Raw genomic sequence first — 24560 nt, forward strand, 5'->3', positions numbered from 1 at the left:
TATTGTTGGTAAATCTGGAACACAAGAACTATCACAAAACAAAACTGTACGATGAGAACCCTCCCGAATGGTTTAGTGGCTAGCGCGTATTCCGATGGTCGATTCTCAGTGGGAGAGCACAAAAAAGTAAAATTAGAATCACTTCACCAATCATCAGTCTGTTTTAGCCTAAAGAGCGTGAACTCTGGGACGTTAAACTAAAAAGAAACAAATGCTTTTCCATATTTTAATCTAATACTGCCTGATTTCTTGCATGTTTAGGTAGAACAAAACATACTAAATTTATCATTAATTTAATTTAGCTGTAGGTGAAGAACAGTACAATGAATCTGCTACGAACGCAATCGATGCGTCAGATTCTGAAGGCGACGACGACAATATTTTAGGTAGTCGGAATGACGTGGAAAAAAGAACAATGATTCATGAGTTTACTGCGCAATGAAAGCTCAGGTCGTCTACGCACAAATAGAGCAAAATGTATCCAGCATGATTCACTCTTCCGTCTTGGCCCTAAATTAGCTTTAAATTGCTGCACATGCAGTGATAACCGGGCTTAACACAAGTTTGTATGTGTACTAAAACAGTGGCGTAAGCAAAATTTCATTAAGGGGGTTAAAACTCCCAAATGCATACAATTTCACGTGTTTCTACATATCTTACTGTTGTAAATGTATTTCCATGATACCTTGCTCACGGGTGCCTGGAAAGTCCCCGCCTGAGTATCACTGTAATCATATACATAACACATGATGTATGTTAACCACTGTTTTAATGTGATCTTTGTAGCATTGTTTACTAACTGTTTGTACTCTCAAATTATTTAACATATATTTCTCTGAATGATGTCTAGCTTTGTTTGGTGCTGCTGACAAACTTTAACTATGAATGGTTGCTAAAGCAACCATGTCAAATGAAACACTTGATAACACCGTACAAAACAAACTCACATTACAGCTTCAACTAATCCCTCTGAGCATAATCGAATCGGATTTCATCATACTTTCACTTTTACGAGCTGACCAGGTCTCATGTCTCAGGAGGGTAAACTAAACTCCTTAAAAATATTCAAAGTGGGATGTATCAGATAAGCCTCTTCACTGTAGTAGGATTACTATTACTTTATTATTATCATCATTATTATTTCTTTTTTTACCTAGTATTTCTAAGAACTAACCCGGCAACCTCGTCCGTTGTTAGAAATAGTATTTACTACATCTATCTCTGCTTTCACGGTACATTCCAAGATTTTCCGAATCATTATGACGTCACGCTCCAAAAGACGCACTATTTAACAATGAGGATATACTGAAAAATTTGCTATTTTAGATGGTATTACAAATTACTCTTTTTATTTTCCCCTTTTATTCAAACAGAATCAACCAGACAAAAAGACTGAAAATTATCAATCACATACCTATAAGAGATTTAATCACTTCTAAAATATATTTTGGGGTAACACTTCCTGAGATCTCCTGGTTCAATTCTGTGATGAGCTTAGCATAACCCTCGCTCTCTTCACGGAACAAATTAAACTTCCTCTGCTTGTAACTAGAAGGAAATAAAAACAACATTAACATGTATTTAAAAAAAAAAAAAACACTATTTAAAGAATTACTGGTATTATTGCTAAACCAAATGCTAAGTGTTAAAAAAGCTTCACTAAGACAGTTTTTATTTATTTTAATTTACGTTCCAGCTCCTTCGTCGCTAAGCGGTTAGCATACGCGCCTTTGGCGTAAGAGACCCGGGTTAGATTCCCGGTGGGAGTTCATTATTCGGATTTCACGTTATTCAAGATCCCATCTCATATAGCCTTGATGTTGATTTAGAGTTTAACGTCCCTTTCAACAATAATTTACGTTCTCTCTAGAATACAGACTGAAGCTCACACAAAAAGGTACCCAAAATACCTAAATGAACATTAGATAAAATCAACTCCAGTGGCTGTTTATTGATAACAAAAATAAGATGCATGAATTCTGCAAACTGCAAGTTCTTGTATGTGATAATACACTACCCGTAATGCATTTAAAAACACCCATACAATCCTCCCTGACGTAAATAAACAGACACAGACAGACACAATAACACGATCTAGTAGAAACGTCGAACAGTCAATGGTATGATTTGGTGGTAGTGTGACCATTGTAAGGACAAGTTCACCCTTACTGATTTCTTTAAATGAAAATAAACAGATAAATGCTATAATAAAATGTCTGGCTAAATATAAATATATCTAACTAGGAAATTATATATTTATATAAAGGGTGTTTCAAAACAAAAACGACAACGTTTCGAAGGTGATTCCTTGATACCAAGATAAGACAAAAAGTATAGACCAACTTGGGTGCAGAAATCTCTCATTTCGGAGTTTTAGGCTGCCGAAAACATGAAAAAATGAACTTTAAAGATCCATAGCTCCAAAAAGTATAGGACCTACCGAAGTTGGGTCAAGATATGACTTAGGAACTAATGTCCCCTATCCAAATATCCACATTTCAGAATCCTTCGGTACTTCCGCAACAATTTTTATAGAGGGAGTTCGGCTACGGGCATATACTTTTAAGTACTTACCAACTACCTGTATAAAAATTGTTGCGGAAGTACCGAAGGATTCTGAAACATGGATATTTGGATAGGGACATTAGTTCCTAAGTCAAGTCTTGACTCGACTACGGTAGATCCCATAGTTTTGGAGCTATGGGCCTTTAAAGTTCATTTTTTCATGTTTTCGGCAGCCTATAACTCTGAAAGGAAGCATTTGTGCACTCAGGATGGTCTGGACTTTTTGTCTTATCTTGGTGTCAGGAATCACCTCTCAAACGTTGTCGATGTTATTTTGAAACCCCCCTATATTATAATATATATATATATATATATATATATATATATATATATATATATATATATATATAAATGTATTCATGTTAAGTATATGAAGTAAGGTAAAATATATATATTTCTATTTAGCTATTTGTATATATCTAACGTATTTAAGTTATTCAATACTATATATACGTCCCCGATAAACACCACCTTTACGAAGACACATATGCGTCGAGTGGGGAGGATTGCGTTACTGTAAAATTTAGAACTGTGTTGGCGGTAGTTCACTACCAGAAGGGCCAGCCCTACCGAATTGGTCTAAATGGAGTAGCCAGACAGAAAGTGTTTTGTGAAAAGGCAGTAGTTGTCTAGTAGCCAAGTAGGCGGAAATCATAGTGATTGGTACGGCAACTTGGACATTAGTCCTAGGCGTGGTCAGAGTGACTTTAACGGTTGGGATACTGCAGAGTGGAAGACACCGGGAAACAACTACTCTTCCTCCCCTGTCTGCTGACAGCAAAAAGAGAACATAGACAATGGTCTTCCGCAAGTCAAAATATAATTCCGGTGGTAAAATATCCCTCTATTCGGATCTTTGGGAGAGAGATGTCTTGGGAAGAACTATTGGACAAGAAATTAACAATGTAGGAAAGACATTAAAGAGCAAAAGGTTTAGGATAGAAACATAGAAAGTAGGTACCATGTTACAGGGAGAGAAGTTAGAAAAACTTAAAGAAGAAATTAAACAAAATAATCTAGGTTTGGTAGGAATTTGTGAAGTTAGATGGAAAAGTAATGAGGTGCTGAGCAGTGAAGGATACGGAATGCTTTACTCAGGTATTAAAAAAGGCGGTTATAATGGTATAGGAATAGTTCTTGATAAGCGCCTAAAAGGGAAGATAGTGAAAGTAGAATTTGTTGATGATATGAGTTATGATGTTAACACTTAAAAGAAAAAAAAAAAAGAACTAGTGGTGATACAGACATTTACACCGACTACTTCGAATAGAACTAAAAAAGTAGACGAAAATTAAGAGAAAAAAATAGAACAAATTATAGACAGGGAGGAAAGGAGTGCATGTGTAATTGTAAGTGGAATACTATACCTCTGACTGACATTCAGCATCTGTACGACGAGGTATCTGCTCGATCACCTGCTCCTGTCACTTCTGCTATTAAGTTAAGTGCAGTAGTTTTTTTGAGAGCCTACGTAGCTGCTCGTGACGTTCTACGAGCACTATGTTCTGATCACTACCACGTATCATCATTACTTTCTTCTTCTGTATCAACTGTGAGCCAGATTCGTGAGTATCTATTGAGTATTTCTAAATACATTTCGACTTGCTTATTTCACCTAACTTTTGCAGTAAAAGTGCAATAGCTATTACTTACATATGGTTGAATTTTTTGTAGTGCTTCTTGTAGCTCAGCGTTTTCCAACCGGTATGCCGCGGCACATTGGTGTGCCGTGAATTAGCCGCGAGGAAATCGAAACAAAATTATTAATAGCTAGCAAACTGCAAGTCATAAGGAAAAAATGTATATTCGTATTTCACATTACTATGAATTTACAATTTTAAGTTTCATACCGTGTTACTTTTCTGTAATTTTTAATGTTGAAAAAAGTATTTGTTAGCATTGTTATGGACATTATTGCTTCTTTCTTGTTGCAGACTATTTGGTAACTTGAAATTTTAAAATATCATTCAGTGCTTTCGACAAAGCAAATATGCATACAAATTACCTACATGTGTGTTTTAAAAGTACAAGAGATTTATTTGTTCGTTCGTTATTTAGTGCTTCCTTCTTAGTGAAAGGTTGGATACAGTTTTCGAAAAAGAAAGCGTATTTCTAAAAACCTGTGTCCAATATTTCATTGCAATTGTTTTCTATTTTTAAATTAAAATGAAAAATAAGCATACTGATTTACCACGGGGAAAAACCAGTGATCAAGCTTTCTTCTCTGTGGAAAGATCAGTAATCACGGAAAAAAATACACGGTATTTTATATTTACAAATAATATCTATGAGTATGCCGCAAGAATTCAAGTTACACCCATACTGTGCTGCGAGTTGAAAAAGGTTGGGAAACGCTGTTGTAGCTGGATGGTTATTGCGCGGGTTCTATTCAAATCTTGCAATATCGCGGGACGTTTGTGAAGTTATCTTGTATTACGAGGAAGCGAACACACATCTAGAAATCTGTATGTAATTGTATTGGAAGCTAATGTGCTGATTAACATTCTTAGCTGAACACACCATATGCAGCAGCTTTAATCATTCATGGACTATAGCTCCAGTTTTAGCTAAATTCTCATAAATCTGTTTCAGTTAAAAGAAGCAAATAAATACACAATTAAGAACTGAAAAAAAAAAAAAAAAAAAAAAAACCTACTTACTATAATTTAGTTTTGACTTTGATGAATTTCGTATAGAAATTTCTGTTCTTCAACGTCCCAACATCCTGCAGTGTATCTATCTCCAGACGCTCTTTAAGTAAATTGCCTGAAAGGTACTGAAGACCAAAACAATATACGTTAGTAATTATCAAAACTATTCAAGTAATTTTATTTCAGCTACCATTAAATCAAATTTAAAATGTTTACATATTATATCTGAATAAAGAAAAAGGTTACATTACAAATATTTAGAAAAAAAGTTTTAGAAAAAACTCTACCTTTTATATTTCAGTTAACAAACTGCAATAAATTGTGATATACAATGGTGCAAATAAAAATCTCTACGGTTTGCCTTCGATATAAGGGATCTGAATTCGATTATGTTCCTTAAGAGCCTGCCTTACTAAAAATAATACAAAGTTTACCATTTTTCTTACGTTTCTTTATTCATACGTGAAAGTCAGTTTGTTTCTTTAATCATAAGCCAGGCTTTTAAGCTTTCCTCGTCACTTGTAGTTTTCAGACACACAGGAACGTCTTAGGATGACCGGATTACAACAAACAAACAAACAAACAAAAAGCAATCTGGTATAATTCGACAATATATCTAGATATAATTACTATTACGATGTTATTCACGTCAGTGAGGAAGAATTTTCTAGCTTTTCAAAATCATTAATTTTTATTTATTCAATCTTATTCCCATTTTAGTTTTTATATTACCAAGAACCAGAATTAAGGACCAACTGGGACACACAATTTCGAAGTCTTTCCAAACGAAGACACTTTCGAGGTTTAAAAACAGGTAAACCTTTTAATATAAGCTTCAAACAAAAAACATGTCGTTGTTCTTTCTTTTTGTTTTTTAAAGGAGCACTTTGCGTCCCCTTCACATTTTTAAATGAAATGAAATCTTTAAGTTTTACGTCCCAGGATTATGCCGGTTAGGCTAAAGGAGACGGTGATGATGAGATATGAGTGAAATGGTGGAACGAAGAAAGTTGGAGGAAACGGGGGAACCCCGAGAAAATCCACGAGCACGATGTTTGTCCACCGCAAAGTACACACGGCGCGAGCTGGGACCGAACCAGGGACCCCAAGCACTGGAAGTGAACGCTCTATCACTGAACCACCGCGCCCCCTTCATATTTTTATCGGAACATTGGACGGCTTTCTGAAATGAGGAACAATCTTGTTACAAACGCGACATCTACTCGAGGGTTGGTGCAAAGCCTCTCTCTAATGTGCAGAGATGCAAGTGATGGTTATTTGTGAAGGAAAAACTCTTAGTAAATGAATTATTGGTTGAATTCAACTATTTTGCAATTTGTGAATGCCCTTATATCTTACCTTTTCCGCTTCTTTAACGATGAAGCAAAATCTCTGTCTTTCATCAGGAGGACTGTTCTCTGCACACGACGTCTCAGAGTCAATTACTCCGATCACATCTACTATAATGGAGGGCATATCATGATGAAGAGTCTGCAAAGTACAAAAGTAAGCAGGTAATTATAACACTACTAACAAACTCAGAAATAAAAATATTTATTAATGCCCAAATTTTCAACGGGTTCCATACCGGTCAGAGGTTGAAATATTAGATGATAGAAAAATTAAACGCACTGAAAAGTTAAAAATGACATTCCTACCTTAGTTTAATGTAGTTTCTTACAATTTCATTAAAGAAGACGCAATATATCTGTATGTGCCTGCTGATAAAAGTATAAATGAATTTATACAAACGCCAAGAGTGAAAAGTGACTGACTGAACCGAGCCTCGAACCCCGGACCTTCAGCATACCGTGCTGATGCATTAACCACTACGCCATCCAGTCCCCTTCCTAGAACAGCTACCTGCTCTCTCACCTTCGAGGTCGGTGCTCTCATCTCGGAATACGTGGGTTGTACCACAGACAATCTCGTGGTATGTCGGAGGTCCCCGACTCGAATCCCGGTCCAGTCAATCACTTTTTCGCTCTTTGCGTTAGAATTCACACCTACAGAGGATTTGGTGTGTAAAATAAAAAATCGTTTGTTTCCTCCTTTCATTAGTATATATAAATTTATATGAGTTGAACGAGTGGAGAGCATCAATGCATTAAAAGGACCACAGCTTAAGGAATCATCTTATATCCAGAAGTTTCAAATAAGATCCATCTGTTATTACGAATTACCAGTGAAAATGACAAATCATTTGCGTATTTAAAGCTGCTATAATTATTACAAACTAGCTGTAGTCATCCGTTGTTTCTGGTCTTAATTCAGAACTCTTAGTGAATGAGGTGATATTCATTTACTATTATATTATGGAAACCGAGAAATGATTAAAAAGTAGAGTATGCTTTACCTCTAAAAGAAGTGGGAGTTCCCATTGACAATTTCGGGATTCATAAATATTTAATTCTAAAAAAGTAGCAAATCAATAGAAAAATTAATAAAAAATGATTTAAGGGTTTCTTGAAATGAAATGAAACCTTTGAGTTTTACGTCCCACGGTAATGCCAGCTAGGTAAAAAGGGACGGTGATGAGAAATGAAGGAAATGGTCGAAAGAAAATGGGTGGAAGCGAGAGAACTCCGAGAAAACTCATGCATACGATCTTTGCCCACCACAGAGTTCACGTGGCGCGAGCTGCGATCGAACAAAGTACCCCATGCAAAAGAGGTGAACGTTCTACCACTAAGCCCCTAAGGGGTTTATTCTACGTATTAAGAGGATAGTTAAGACTTAGGAATTGGCCAACAATATGAATGCGAGCAAAGAAACTTGTAAATGGTGGATGTTAATGTTAAACACTTTCATATTTATTTATTTATTTATTTTTCATAATCTGTGCTGGATTTACAGACTACTCATAAAAAAATATGAGGGGCTCAGTGATGTACACAAAATAAAGTTTAACCAGCAGAGTGGATCAAGGAGTTTTAAAAATGAAATGAAATCTTTTAAGTTTTATGCCCCACTATTATGCCGACTAGGCTAAAGGCGGCGGTGATGACGAGAAATAAGTGAAATGGTAGAATGAAAAAAGTGGGAGAACCCCGAGAAAACGCATGTACACCGCGTTTGTCCACCACAAAGTTTACAGACGCGAGCTGAAATCGAACCAAGGAGTCCTGCACCAGAGGTGAACGCTCTACCACTGAACCACTGTGGACCCCCAAGGAGTTTTAGAAAATAACAGAAATATAACTAGTTGGAATCTTGTTTTTCCATCGAATTTTCGTTCCTAGACGAAAGTAACAATAAGAACTGACATATTGCACAAATATATTTTAAAAAAATGTACAAATGCAAATATATTATTATATAAATAACGGTCAAAATGTAACGCACAGTCTGCTTAGCTCACGACTGGTAAGTACTAGAGAAATGAAATTTTGTAGTAGAAGAATTAGTCCTCTAATTTTTGTTTTCTGTTGTTGCAGTTAAGCCACCATGTTGACCAACGTGGCACCGTACTATGCCGACGTGCAGCGATTGACATCGCTCTAGGAATCTGCAACATCGATGTACAGTAAGCTGTTGTCAACGTATCGGGACCATACAATAAATGGAAGTAATGTGAGTCTCTGGGTTCAGAGATTTCGGCAGGGTGATTGTAACAAGCAGGACCAGCCACGATTGGGCAGCCATCAACTGTCACAACCGATGGAAACACATCAGTCATTAAGGAATTCATTCAAAAACACACATGCATCACCGCGAAATAAATCATGTAACACACAAGTACAGTAAAAGTATTTGTGTTAAAGGCTAATCCAATGACTGAGATACAGAAAACGTTTACTGGGTTCCACGACTCTTGACAAAAGAGATGATCCAAATCAGCATGACTGGGCAACTGGGATGGATAATGGTACCCCATATAGTCCCGACCTAGCGCTATCGAACAACGCCCATACAGTCTCGACCTACAACCATCGAATTTCTATTTGCTCCGACGACTGAAAGCTCATCTGCGCGAGAAACTGTTTTGAAATGACGAGCTCACTGCGTGTGTAAAAACCTAGTGTAATGACAAATCTCAAAAGAGCTGCATACAACCTTTTCTATCCACTGTCTCCACACACGCATTACTATTGTAGTTGCATGCCCTGTAAGAGCCGAATGTCACGATATGACTTAACAGTTTCTTGGAGATCGATTATTCTGCCCCGTTTGAGCCCACTCGCATGCTGATATTGCGTTCTTTGATGTCAACGAGGCTTACTGGCACTTGATTTCACATTTCCACTTCGTTTGACGCTCTTCACAGACTCGGCGCAGCATAACACTACTGCAAATAAAAGGAGCAACACAAGAGAGGAGCAACACTGAGCATACGCATCAGTCATCTCTCTGCAAACTTAATCCCTCACTGCTGGCACGCTATTCTACTCATCCTCCGAGCTTGGTGTTATTCGGGCCATTTCAATTTTCACAAACGTTAGTGTACTTACGCGTATTCACTTGTATACTTACGAGTCTTTTATTGTTCGCAAGTTCTTCCATACGATAAACACTGAATATGAATGTAATGCTTCCAATTTGTCAAGGTCCTTAATCGATGGATCCCTACACTTTCTTTTTCTGAACAAATCTCCAATAAAAGCTGGCTTTTGAGCTACTGTAATATCCACTAGTTCTTAAAGGAAGTTCTACGGGTGTTTGTTACTTCAACTATCCTGACGTGTACTTACATGTCATGTTCAGATAACAGACGAGAACGAAGTGGAATCCTTATCTTATATCGGAACCAAGAGTGTTTGTGACCGACACAATGGGAGGATGGACAGGACATGCCTAACAACCCTAGACATCTCATACAACCACTTTAATTTAAGGAAAAACTGACCAGCAGTTAATAGTTATTTCCAGAGCAACTAGCATTTGACAGGCAGCCGGAATTAAATCTAAACCGAGGATCTCTAAAGAAGAGTTAGAATTATATCATCAACTAGGAAATGATACAAATTGTATTCAATACAGTATATTTAAAAAGTGAAAAAGATTTTTCATAAATGAACAAACGAAAATGAGTGGCCACTATAAATCAATAGTTGAATATGGAATTCGTTGATATTCTTGGTAAGACAGAAAATGTGCATTTTACAATTCATTAAAGAAATTATGAAGGAATTTTGCAGTTATTTGTAGATGTATATCCAGCGGAATATTGATGAAGAAGGGACCAAATAGCCAGTATGTGATTCGCTTCTCGATTTAATCTTTATAAGGGAGACCCCCGAAGAAGCTTGCAGTACCTACGGTAAGGCAAGTGACATATTGGGATTAAAGGATATTTTTGCGCATGGTACTCGCAAAACTTTTATTATTATTATTATTATTATTATACATAACTTGCGTAAACAATATGAAACTTCTTAACGTATAATGTAACTGAACTAGTAGATACTTACTGACAATTCACCCAAGGCGGTAGCAGTCGACTCTCTACGAAGCGGACCTTTGATGCCATGCCAAATAAGCTCATACACTGCACGAGTGAGACCTGAAAACGAAATTTGTATAATCTCATTATGTAATATAATGATGATAAATCGATTCGTTTTATATGAATACCACTATGTTGTGAGTTAGCGTGTATAGTGGTCAGTAAAATTTTAATAACTTATTCCAGATTTTATTGTTTTGTGTGGAAAATGGATTAAGCTGTATAATAAATAGTTCACCGAATTGGATACACAAGGTAAGAATATTCATTCACTATTAGAGACTGAAAAATCTTGCTTGCAAGTACTAGCCAGACCATTTTGCAGTCACAGTGTTTATATAAATAAACAAAAAATCACTTTGCGATATAGTAAACATATCAACACATTTTTCTGTTCTATTTATTGGCATGTCTCTTACAAATAATTGAAAAAAAAAGTAACATCTGCTATTTATTCTTAAACTTTTTCTGGATATGTCCAGTTGTATGGTGGACTTTATTCCCTAAATATAAAAAAAAAAAAAAAAAAAAAAAAAAGTACTCGCTACTGGCAAGCAGACGAGTGGATTTTTGAAGTCCTGTTTATTATATTCAGTATGTAACGTATAGCATTCATAAGTATATATTCTAAATATGGCCCTGGACTGTTGATGCACCCAGTATAATTTAGATATCCTTTGCTATTTACTTTACGTTGAAAGTATATAAAAAATATTAACTCATCTATAATGCGCTCTGCAAATCCTTACAGGATTTTTATATTCCTAATATAATTTCCACAACCAATCGCGTTATCTTAGATGAATAGACAGTTACAAAGATACGAAAACAAGGCAAAGAGGGGAAACTTGCTAGAAACAGGTATTTTTCAATCTTAAATGGTGACATTTTTTAAATCCCACCAACCGTTTGGAGTCCTGACTAGCAAAAGACTCTATAAAATGGACGGGTTAACTGCTGCATCGCCGGGCCAATTTTAGGAAATTTACCGGGTCAAGTTGGGAATTAATTTAAGTTTGTGAGGAAGAATGAATGAAAGTCAGGTAAGGGGAACAGTAAAAATTAACAGTGGTTTATTTGTTGCTTTTTTTTTTTTTTATGTTGTAAGCGACAATGTATGTGGAGGCGGATGGACTATTTCGCGGAGAGGTACACTTGTTTTACTATACGAATCCATAGATTTTAAAATGTACAGAAAAATTTGGACAAGTCTTCAATTTGTCCATCTCATGTCGATAACAGAACCCAATCAACCCCTGCGGGGCTTCTAACCCGCTTCTATTACTACTACTACTACTACTACTACTTATACTATGGATCCGTATAGTAAAACTTCACCCTTAATAACGTCATCTAACTTAATGTAATACAACCAAATATAACGGAATGCAGTACATTTTGGTACTTTTTTTTTCCGATTTTCAAATTGGTCCGGCGGGCAGTTGGAACGGAACATAAGGGCACACAAAAATGGTACGGGAACGTGCACATAATTACGTGAAGAAACCTTAAAACATCTCGTATCCATTGTTGGTACAGTGAGGGCCCAAAAGAACTGCCTTGAGCTGTCAATGTTGTTTTTTTCATTTTACACAAGGCGCCCTATCAGTGTGGAACCCAAATGGCTGGGTCGATGGGAAAAACTTCACCATTTCTGATTAGAAATTGTCTAATTCTGACAACTCTTTTCATTTTTTCGCACCTTTACTCTGGACTTTTGATACATACTGTATAATAAATAGTTTTACGGAACTGGGTACCACACACCAAAGAACCATAAGGTAAGAATAATTTATTATATACAGTATGTATCATACATTTGTAAGTAAATACTCTAAAATTGCTGTTATACTGTTTATTTTGATAAATCTTGTGTTTAAGATTCTTAGTAACAGTTGTTTTTATATGTTCTTAAAACGGGCAAAAAAAAAAAAAAAAAAAATCAATAGCTTTGAGAAAAAGAGAAAGTAGGTATGGTAACAAAATCGATGGGTAAAATATATTTGTCAAACAAGCAAACAATGGAAGAAAAATAAAAAATAAAAAAACACTTCTGTACTTGCCTTTCTCCTTAAAAATCGGACTCTTTTCATCTTCATTCTTTACGTAGTGTTTGCAAATCTTCAAACTTTAAAAAGAAAAGAGAAAAATACTTTTAGGAAACTGTTCATACGTCACACACACACACACATTAAAAAAAATGCAACAATATTGTATAATTTTCTCCACTATGGTCTATTCTGCCATCTCTAACTTATCTGCATAGTAATACCTAAGTGTCTATCGCATTCCCTACGGGAAAAAAAAAAAAAAAAAAAAAAAGCAAAGATACGAATGGAGAACGAAACTTCCAGAAAGGAAAGTGTATTCTACTGGGTACTGAATTTCGAGCTAGGAAAACGACTCAAGGTTTAAAGTAGAGTATTGTATTCTATGCCATAGAATATAATTATAGGGAGGAGGAGGAGGACATGCATATTCATAAACATTGAATGTAAAAAACGTTTGACGGCTAACTCTGTGCACCGCTAGACCAATTTTGATGATTTTTTTTTGTTTGTATATGAGTGAACCTTGGTTCAGTTTTACATTTTTACCACATAAACTTTCCTGAAGGGGTAGAGGGGGGATCAAAAATTTATGCCAAAACAGTACCTAACGAGCCCATCAAGTAATAAATTTGAAACCTCATTAAAAATGAGGACACATGTCAACATTTTTGAAAAATTGACGATTTGGGGAGAGGCGACTTTTAATGTCTTCTATAGTCTGTTATAAAATTGAAAGTGGTTTCACACCTCCTGAACCACCCAAGCTATCTCAATCAAATTTTCAACATAGGTTCGGGCCTGGAAGTGATTTTATCATATCTCTTTGACGGTGCAACTCAGCAGATATATTTAAAAATGTTTGAAAATGACCAGTATTAGTGTCGAATCCATAGTCTTCGAGGTAGCTGAGATGAACGGTGACACTTCCGATGCCGTTTAAATCTAAATTCAGCCCCGCAACTTGGGGGAGGATATATATATATATATATAGGGTGTAAACTTAATTTCTGACCCACCCTGTTTTTAAGTAATCTGATTTTTCGCGTTACACAGGTCTCACAGATCATCAACTGACCTCTATAAAGTTCCATATCTTAATTACCATTCTTTCATAGATTAGTTTTGACCGAATAAGTTTTCATATCTACGTTATTTCTTTTTCTATTTGTTTATCTGTGTATGTTATCACGAACCTGTCTTGTTTATATATACTGCGCATAACGAGGTCTATTTTGGAAGCAATACTGTTCATTATCGGACAAATGATCGCATTGTCGTCTTTGGCATTATTTAGTGAGTAAACTGTAAAACTTCCAGCGATACTGCTTCAACCAGTGTAAAATTGTGAGCATTTTGTTTGGCGTCACCTGTGCTGAAACGTTACTCAAACGGGTCAGAAATTATTTATATATATATACATACAAAAATCAGTTTGATCCCGTTTTAATGTGAATTCATTGAGAAAATTTGTACGGATTTTGAAACCACATACGTGCATATTTAAGATGTACTCTCTTAAAATAAGTGAAGTGCTTTTTAAAGTGCAAACTCATATTTTTAAGTGCAAGTGTACAACGTGCAATACAGTACAATGTCAACAGATAGAGAAATGCTTCGCCATAAAATTCAAGTGCTTAGTAATGGTAGTGAAAGTATCTGAAACATAACTAAGAAACTGAGAATTAGCCGAAACACCATAAGAAAGTTGGTGAGAAAGAATGATGGGGATGTTAAGGATGCACAAAAACAGGGTAGCCAACTAAAGTTACATCAAGAACAAAGAGGCAAATACATGGCACTCTCTAAATATCTTCACACTAGCGACTGGGGAGGAAAATGTTATGTGCAGCCTCGAAAACCGGTGCTTTCGCAGAAGACTATATCTGACTGCTACAACTTTTGTAAGAGACTGCAAGATGGAGGCTTTGCTGATGACGCTCATGAGGGACGGATGAAATGTGATCACGTGCTATTTACCGATGAGAGTCTGGTGGAGCTCTTTCCTGTACCGAACCGGCAAAATCATCGGGTTCGAAAATAGTCTCCAGAAACGATCCGTCTCATACGGAGGCCCAAGTTCGGCCTAAAGGTTATGGTGACAGGACGAATTTCAAGCTATGGGAAAACGAAATATATTGTTGTTGAGAAAGGAAAGACGATTGACTCCCAATACTACCGAGATAATACTTCCAGTTTACCGAGCGTGTCTTACTAATGTTTCCTGTTCAGGTACGTGATTTGGATGCAGGATGGAGCCAAATGTCCCACTGCAAAGGTAACGATGAATGTGATCGCCAAGGAGTTCCTCGGAGTGTGGAATGATTGCCCAGGTAATAGTCCGGACCTTAATGTTATTGAGCACTTATGGTCTCGACTGCAGGGCAGCGTGTTTCAGAAACCAAGGCCTCGCAACAGAGAAACTTTGATTCAACGCCTCAAGGAAGAGCGGCTCGCCATCACACAAACGGACTGTCACAACCTAATGGAGAGTTTCCAAACTAGGACCTTACAATGCTTGGAACGTCAGGGAAACAGTACTGATTACTGATAAATTGGAATTTTTCTTTTCAAATAAATCAGATGTGCAATGTTTATTCATTGTATTCTCACTTATTCATGCATTTCATAAAATTTCTAGATGGGTCAGAAATTAAGTTTACACCCTGTATATGATCGAAAATGACGAATATTAGTATCGAATTTATAGTTTACGGAACCGCTGAGATGAATAGTGGCAAACCCGATGCCGTTTAAGTGCATGTCTATAGTTTTCGGAGTCATGGAAAAATGTCGAATCCGTCTGAAATGACTTTTGAAACATATCTAAAGCGCACCGTACGTTAGGATTTTATCACGTCGATTTCATTGAAATACTTTTTCTAGGTAAGATGGTTCAAAATCTATGCCAAAGGCAAAACACCTAATGGAAATGCGTATTCTAAGGGGGAAGGGAATTGAAATATCTTCAAAACATCTATTCGCCAATGGGAAAAAATGAAATGAAATCTTTGAGTTTTACGTCCCACGATTATGCCGGTTAGGCTAAAGGAGACGGTGATTATGAGAAATGAATGAAATGGTGGAATGAAGAAAGTGGGAGAACCCCGAGAAAACCCACGCACACGGTGTTTGTCCACCACAAAGTTCACTTGGCGGGGGCTGGGATCGAACCCGGGACCCCAAGCACCAGAGGTGAAGGCTCTACCACTGAGCCACCGCGGTCCCTCGCCAATGGGAAGAACGGGCATTTCAGCTAGTAAGTAAATAAAATGAAGGATGACGACATTTGTGTTTTATCAAAGAGATAACTTACTATTAACGTTAAGTAGGGTTTGCAGCATCCAGTGCTGTTGGCATGTTTGCAGACATTATACAAGATCAACTCTCACACTACAGACCATTTCCACAACACAATTTAGCGTACTCGCCTTCGGTGCGGGATTTATTTATTTACTTAGACAGCATATAAACACATATGTACAAAGAAAGAAGAAAAAAAAAGGTTACAATTTACATTTTTCTTCAAATTCGTCGATACTATAAATATATTATTTACAAGAAAAGATTTACAATGTTTTTTGAAATCATTATCACACATCATTCGTATATGCACTGACAATGTATTGTATAGTTTCAGACTTGTATACTTAAAACTACTTTGTGTTATACTTGGCGTAACCCTTAAGGGATCCGGGGTTTTTGGGCTTTTTTTTTTAGACTTTCAGTCAAGCAGCTACTGCATCGTCACTATTTATCCTAGGATCATGGTTCATACCTCATTCTCTTCAGAATGGAGCTGGCTTTCAAATGATACCACTTGCATGCTCATACCATATACAAGGAGCGGGAAAAATGATGTCAAAAGAAAAATTTCGGAGAGAATTTTTTTCTCGCAATTTGGGCCCCTCTGGAGCGGCCTTGTGTAAACGTAGCCATCTAAAAAAAAATCTGATAAATAGTACTTGGTATACTGAATGTGTGGGCCAAATTTCAAGTTTCTATCTTGAATACCAAGGGCGGGAGAAATTTTATCAGGAATTCCCACCATGCCCCAAATTACCGTAAAACACCATGATCTCAGGTAAAAACTTTCCTGAGACATCCCTAATTACCGTAGGGTCATGTTTCGCCCATCATTCTCTTCAGAATGGAACTGTCTTTCAGGCGGTATGACTCACGTGTCTCCATCATGTATCTAAGGCGGGAAAATCCCGTGAAAGGGATTTTTTGGTAAAAACTTCCCTTTTTCAACGTTTACCCCTCTGTACCCCCCTGGTTTAACGCAGAAATCTGAAAAAAAAATCTGGTAAATACTACTCGGTGGACTGAATGTTTGTGCACAATTTCAATCTTCTAGGTGCAAAAATAAGCCAGCAAAAAAATAATACCGAAAATGTCCAAAATTCCCCTATACAGAAGTATATTTTGATAAAAATTCCCTGACACTTCCCTAATTACCCTAGGGCCATGTGTCGCCCATCATTCTCTTCAGAATAGAACTGCCTTTCAGGCGGTACCATTCACTTGTCTCCACCATGTATCTAAGGCGGGAAAATCGCAAAGAAAGGGATTTTTTGATAAAAATATCCCTTTTTCAACTTTTTGACCCTCTGGATCCCCCCCTCTTTTAACGCAGAAATCTGAAAAAAAAAATGGTAAATACTACTCGGTGGACTGCATGTTTGTGCAAAATTTCAATCTTCTACGTGCAAAAATAAGCCCGCCAAAAATACTTTACATAAACCCCCCAAAAAAGTATTACACGAAAATATATATTTTAGAATTATGACGTCATCACCTCCTATGTCTCGACGCAGGAAGGTGTGAAACCATACGTAATGTCTTCTACAATGCCCCTGGACTTAAAAAAAAAAAAAAAAAAAAAAAAAAAAACTCAAATAGGAGAGTTATAACGCAATGTACCATGAAACACCCCGTATGGTACAAATTGTACCATGGGATCCCCAAAGGGCTAATATAAGGAGTACTTACATCATCTTTATGTCTAGTATTATATGAATGGATATTGTTACGGTAACCTAAACTCTCCTCATTTTCTTTAACATATATAAGACAACTATAAATATATATATAGAGAGAGGGAAATGTCATAATTTGTAAAGCTTAAGATATTATCTACACGATACACTATCAGCTAAACCTTTTATTGCTCTTATGGCTTTTTTCTGCCATTTAAAGACAGTCTGGGCACCAGGCGAGTTACTCCAGAATATTATATCATAGTGTACAGTATATATGAATGAAAAAAAAAGAGTATGCTGCAAGAAGCATTGCTTTCAGTTTACGTAGTGTAAAAATAGCACAAGGTAATTTCCTGCATAAATTTTCACTAGGTTCACTCCAGTTTAATTTCGGATCTAGATGGATTCCCAATACTTTTACAGAATGGCATATCTACCCGTCATATATACATATTTCTGGGTATTACCGGTATTGACGATCTTAAGCCCGTAACGTATGAGGAACGACGTCCTTCACCGAGCATACTATCCGAGGAAGGAGGGAAGAAAGAAAGGAACGGGTAACGAAGGTAATAGGCTCGTGTCTATATCTTAGGTATTATTCTGGCATTTGCCTAGTGTGAAACGAGGCAAGCCCAGGTGAAACCTCTCAGGATGGATGGCCAGAAAAAGCTGTTACACTAGGTTCGATTCCCGGTGACAGCTCATGTGGATCGGATCCCACGTTATGCTTTGGACGTTTGGGCGCGGACGTTTCGGCGCTGCCGTTTGGGCGCCGGACGTTTGGGCGCAAAGCCGTTTAGGCACCAGACGTTTGGGCGCGAGGTACATAGTAAAAATCACAATTTACGACATATAAAGTAAGCTAGGCACTGAAAACTAAGCTCGAATCAAGATATATACATTTCCTACACTTCTATCTTTATCTCACCTCATTTATCTGTATATTTTCTAACTTCATCTAATTTATTCATCTAAATTAAATAGTTTAATGCGTTTGTGGCATGTGTTGCCTAACCTCGTCATGGATTGATTTTTCGCTTGTTCACGATTCTTGTACTTCTGATCTAATGTTGATCTAATTTTTATATTATATAAGAAAGCTAGGAAATGAAGGAATCAGACGAACTGTTAATAATTTACTTAATGTTAATTAAAACATATTCATTTAATTTTTGTATTTTTTTTTAAAAAAAAGTTGATAATTACATACTTATGAATATTAAAATTTGTTTTCTTTCGTATTACGTTTGCCAAACTCTTCTCTTCCGTAAGTCCAATAAAGAACTACCAATAAAAGATTTCCGCGCACTCGAGTTGAGGGAAGTGGCCCCGCGTAGCGTAGTCGCTAACGCTCTCGCCTTCGGTGCAAGCGGTCCCGGATTCGATTCCCGGTGGGGGCACTCGGTCGAAAAAGTGTAATACGCTCTTTCAGGCCAGCCACCCTGAATGACGTTTTCCTGGGTTTTTCTCATTCACACCAGGCAAATGCCGGGATGGTACCTAATTTATAGGTCTAGGCCGCTTCTTTCCTTCCCCAATCCTTTCTTCCTTCCCTTTCCCCGGATAGTGTGCTCCCTCAAACATGACGGGCTAAATGGCCTTAGATGCCGAGATCCCAGAAATCTAAAAATCCTAAATCCAAATCGAGTTGAGGGAAAGATATTTCGCATACAGGGTGTCTAAAACATTGAGTGTAGGAACTGGAGTATGCCGTATTTCTGGTATCACTTTTTTTTATTAACATTCTAATATAAAAATCAAAATTTAACACTATTTTTCGTTCCATTGTAAGCATTTAATCTCCATTAAAGAAAGTGACGAAAGAAAAAAAAAAACTATTTCAAAGTGAAAAATAATAGTTAAGTGTACATATATTGGTCATTTAGCCACTAGAAATGAGTTTGATATTCACACTTATTGCATAACTACAATAGAAGGCCTGCTTTAAGTTTTTTTAAAGAGAATAGACTCACTATGTATGTAATGCAGTCAATCATCTAGTCTGGTCTTACTTTTGCCTTGAAAAGTTATCAAATAAAAAACACACAACTTTGGTTGAAACTTAAATTTACAAAATTTAATTGTTTATTCAGTTTTTAGAATTTTGAAATTCCAGTATTTCTAGTATGTAAAACAAAATCCAGTATAATTCAAGGACTTCCACTACAGTAGACACCTTGTGATATCTTGATTCGAACTTAGTACTCAGCGCCTAACATAATGACTTTTTAATTTAACTCGCGCCCAAACGTCTGGCGCCCAAATGGCTTCGCGCCCAAACGTCCAGTGCCCAAACGTCCGCGCCCAAACGTCACGTACCGCTAGGTTCACATCTCATATACTCTCGGTGCCGACCGGAATGCTTGACTCCAAATCAACCGACCAATCACAATATCTCGCCTCCACGAGAGGTGGATTACTGGATCACTTCACCGGGCCTATCAAATAAGTGTTAGGAATTATAGGGAGGGAACAATGTTGGGTATTTATAAACAGGGATAGAAACTGGTTACGACTGTTTAAAAAAGTTATGAATTCGAAAGGTAAGGTATGACGGAAGGCAGAAACCTGGCCAGAAGGCCACGAATACAGTTGACGAAACTATAAAACTGATTACAAGTTGAAAGAGTTATGAGGAGAGTGCACGATAACTTTCAATTTGTACAAACTCATAGCAATAATAATAAATAAAATGCACTCCTTAATCTTTCTACATATTATTGCAAACTTTAAATCAACAGCACTATCTTCCACAGTGGTACGCGTGGATACTTTAGTGAGGCCTAGATAGTGTAGTGGTTAATGAACTGGCGCGATAAACTGGAGTCCCAAGTTAGATTCTCGGCCAACTAAAGAGGGAGAACTAGCCTATCTCATATTTTTACTCTGTGAACTTCAATGGAGCTTTTCTTACCGAGGCTAAGGGAGACTGTGATGATGATAATGAATGAGTAAAGTGGAAGGAAACGGCAAAGCCCGAGAAAATTCACGCACACGACTTTTGTCTACCACAAGGAGGGAGCTAAGATCAAACCAGGGACCCGTACGCACCAGCGGCATCGTAATAACACTCAGTCCCACAGAATTTCAATGTAATTTCACTTACAACTTATCACGTATTCAAAAATACTGTTTGTTATAGACAATTTTCAATTTACAATTTGCAAAGCGACTTCTCCCCCATCCGACAGCGGTACAGTCCACAGCAAAAAACTTGCAACATGAGCATGTAAGTTTGTGAAATAGGCCTAACAGCGCAGGGAGTCAACATAACGTTTAAATGGCACGAATAACGCCAGGAGAAACCTCGGCGTCCTCCCTGCACACTTATTTTAGAACAAAAGACTTCGTCGTTTCACAATAAACTTACATGCTCATGTTACAGGCTTTTTGCTTCGGACTGCACCTCTGATACAAGAATAGGCCCATAGTAGATGCTCTGTCCAATCCGGACTTTTCGAAAACTTTTGAGCGGCAACAGCTTCGTAGAAAGAATATTAGGCCTATGTTTAGCAGAAGGGCTTCAACTCTTCTTTTCTAAAAAATGTTAAAATTTTGGTAATTTCTGTTCACATTAGGTAAGTTTATGTTATATTATGTTACTGTAGTAGTCCAGCATAATTTTCCAAAAAATGATATAATTTCGTTTATTTCTACTAACGTTAGTTTAGTTTAGGTTAAGTTAGGGTCCATGTTCCGTTAAGGGGGTCCAAAACTACACTGGACCCTCTTAAGCTACCCTAAGCTAACCTTACCTGACCTGACCTACCCTAACCTAATATAACGTTATATCATGTAATCAAACGAAAATCAATAGAAAGAACTGCTGTCAAAGACACTGGACCCCCTTAACGGAACATTGACCTAAGTGAGGTAAGATTTGGCTAGGTTATGTTACGTCTAAGTACTTGCATCATCCATTTCTTCTGTAAATTGTGTATTTTTTACGCGCTTCTGGACCTCTTCTGTTAAACATACTCCGAAGCAGGGGTGCGATTTTTTCTGGAGGGGTAAAGACTGACTTAAGTTCACTCTACATTCATACGTACCGGTACATGCAAACGAACAACTTAAAAGTTCCAGAGGTGCTGAAGGTATCACAGGTGGAACTGAGTACCTTCCCTTTGCTAGCCTCTTGGTGCGGGCCTAAGCGAAGTATAGTTTTAGGTGAAGTTGCTTCGGCATTACTCTTTACGAGTCATTAAGCTCACTTGTAAATTTTCCAAATTTTGGCATCCAGATTCTTTATCTACATCTGATGCAACATCTTTTTCCAATTTATCAGTGCGAACACCTACAATAATATCACAATTTCATCATCGTGCAAATTAATAACTAAATTTTGCAAATATTGGTCGCAGCCTCCCTTGTCCTTATTGTCAATCCCGAAAAAAAAAAAAAAAATACCGGTACTGCGCTACACGAGAATTACTTGTGTCATACTAAATGCGGAACCTACTCCTACAGCGTTATTTAGCTTTAATTATAAATCAAATAAAATAATGTGATTTATGAACAATTATTTGAGCAACTAAAAATCAAGTTGCAATCTATCGCAATGGGTTATGGGAGCGAATTACACGCAACACAATATTTAATATTACACTACAGAATTTAAAGACAGCATTTAAGAAATTATACACATAAATTCCAAATGCACCGACATCACTTCATAATAATTAGTAAAAGATATAAAAGCATTATTAAAACTTCGAAATATGGATTTAATTTTAGCAACCTAAAGCCAAAGACAAAAGAGCTACGTACAGGTGTACGACATCCAAATTTTTATCTACAGATCATTACTAAAACAAATCTAAAGTGCTACATCTTTCTATAAAGTTTTGTTACTATTATAATATTACTTACAATTCATCTTTCCCTTTTCTTTCCCAGCTTTTCCAAATATCTGCACTTATCCCAACTTCAGCCATCTTGTAATTTATACATCCGTCAAGTAAAGTCGAATTCACAACAGAAGTTGAAAACTCTATCATAAAACATACAATATTAGTTCTAGATATTCACAAACCTTATTTCAAAATAGATAATTAAAATAAATAAAGCATTATACTGTCATAAGAAGTTGTGTAAATATAATTTCCAATAATAGAATGATATAGTTACTCATTTGATCTGGATATTTTCTCGGTTTATTCTTTGCTTTCGATATTTTTTTTAAGTAAACTTCCCTTTCAATTATGGATGGTTTCCTTTTATTAAGGAAACAAAGTTTAGAGTTGCATATATATAATATAATATTATTCCTTTTTTGTAAAATTCAAACTTACATTTGGAATGTGCTGCTTAATCTGCATATACACATATTTTATCAATTAAAAAATGATTGAATCTATGTCATATGATAAGTTTATTTTTAAAATTGCTGTTTTTCTTGAACCCAATTAAGTACACTAAGATCTCGATTAATTGTCTTCATTAAAACACACAAAATAAATTATATATTAATATTTGATCAGTTGGAAACACTGTAAATCAGCCACCGACGACAGATGATTTTTAAAAAGTGAAAATCGAACTGCGAATCAAAATGGAGGTTGGAGCTGAACCCACCAAAGAAACTAGGAAAGCTTTTAAGAAAAAAAGAAGGTGCGAACACATGCTAAAAAAGGATACTGGAATAAACTGTTCGGACTCGCCTACAAAGGTTTGTATTAATTTAAGTATATGATTTACAGTCAAGTTACATAATGGTTTTGGTGCGTTGGTTTAAACTTTTAGTACAAGGCCAAATGTGTAGATTGAGTAAATGTCAAGTCTTTAATTTGGCATTTAGGCAAGGCAGTGATATAAAATTCATCTGAACAGGTTCCCATAGTTACATTTATAGTTCCCAAGAACAAAAGACAGAAAACAACGTGTTCCTGCGGGGTTCTAACCCGCCTTCACTCGCCAATGCTCGCTAGGCAATACTATGTGAATCGAGAACGGCAATGACATTAGTGAGAAAATATGCATGTGAATAAGGAACAGCAGGGAACCAGTGGCAACCTCAGCATAATACCAACAATGACAGGATATCACTGCCTTGGCCAAAGTAAAGAGTTACCAAATTTCTTACTTTCGTGTTTATATATATATTGTTGGTTCAGGTTAGGTTCACTTTGTATCCCCCCCCCAATTCCAGAACTATCCCAAACTAGTGCATAGAACAAGAACCACATTGTGTTAGGTGGCCACTAAAAAGCACGAATGCTATTTAACCAGGTCAGGACAGGAGCGCAGCAGGGGGTCCTGAGCGGTTGCGAGACGGTGCGCTGCAGGGAGCAGGAGCGTCAGCGATGGAGAAATACCCACATAAACGAGGATAGTGGAAGAGCAGACTTACACATAGAACACCGGCACTCGAAATGTGATGTGTGCACTAACAGTACACTGTCATTCCTGCACAAAAAAAAAAAATTCACATCGTATTTGACCTATAAATTTTCTATTTGGTAGAACCGCCTGCTCGAGTGAACACAAACTAGTTTGCGTGAACGCAGTGCAAAAATTTGAGATCTTATTTGCAACAATTGGCATTACACTTGCAATTTCATATCGAATCTTCTGAATTCTGTCGCAAACTTTGCGGAAACTGGTACATAATCAGTCGTGGGACCTTAGTTCGTACAAGCCTTCGGAATAATTTTGTAGCGTAACGAAAGGTAAAACCTTCAAAAAATCAATGGTACTGATTAAGGTTAGCTGCACGTTTATTGTACAGATCCATGCATAAAATTCGTTGCATATATACTTCGTTTGGTAAACTTTACAATACAAGTTTGAGCTGCGCATCAATAAGTAGGGCCGCTTTAAAAGGGTAGAGTATAGTGGAGTGAAATTAGGATAAGTAGAATAG

General features: G+C 36.8%; 2 protein-coding genes across 3 annotated transcripts in view; one reads left to right on the forward strand and one right to left on the reverse strand.

Annotated features, from left to right (window-relative positions):
* tho2 (THO complex subunit 2-like protein) overlaps positions 1-23114 on the reverse strand; it is a 184377-nt gene extending 161263 nt beyond the window's left edge. The window contains exons 1-7 of one of the 2 annotated variants that reach the window (XM_081737693.1): positions 22990-23114; positions 22568-22688; positions 12726-12790; positions 10628-10719; positions 6576-6707; positions 5226-5341; positions 1415-1548 (exon numbers count right to left, since the gene is read on the reverse strand). In XM_081737693.1, coding sequence (XP_081593819.1) covers positions 1415-1548; positions 5226-5341; positions 6576-6707; positions 10628-10719; positions 12726-12790; positions 22568-22632 — 604 coding nt within the window. In that variant the 5' untranslated portion in view covers positions 22633-22688; positions 22990-23114. The remainder of the gene's footprint in view (positions 1-1414; positions 1549-5225; positions 5342-6575; positions 6708-10627; positions 10720-12725; positions 12791-22567; positions 22689-22989) is intronic. The other variant, XM_081737694.1, reaches the window with a different exon arrangement.
* Positions 23115-23178: 64 nt separating this feature from the next.
* Positions 23179-24560, forward strand: part of LOC145669511 (tRNA (carboxymethyluridine(34)-5-O)-methyltransferase alkbh8) — a 40634-nt gene continuing 39252 nt past the window's right edge. Inside the window, exon 1 of the mRNA XM_081737695.1 lies at positions 23179-23366. Within this exon, the coding sequence (XP_081593821.1) occupies positions 23250-23366 (117 nt within the window). The 5' untranslated portion in view covers positions 23179-23249. The remainder of the gene's footprint in view (positions 23367-24560) is intronic.

The sequence above is a fragment of the Thermobia domestica genome, chromosome 14, assembly GCF_964235325.1.
Source record: "Thermobia domestica chromosome 14, izTheDome1.hap1.1, whole genome shotgun sequence".
NCBI classification, from domain to species: Eukaryota; Metazoa; Arthropoda; class Insecta; order Zygentoma; family Lepismatidae; genus Thermobia; species Thermobia domestica.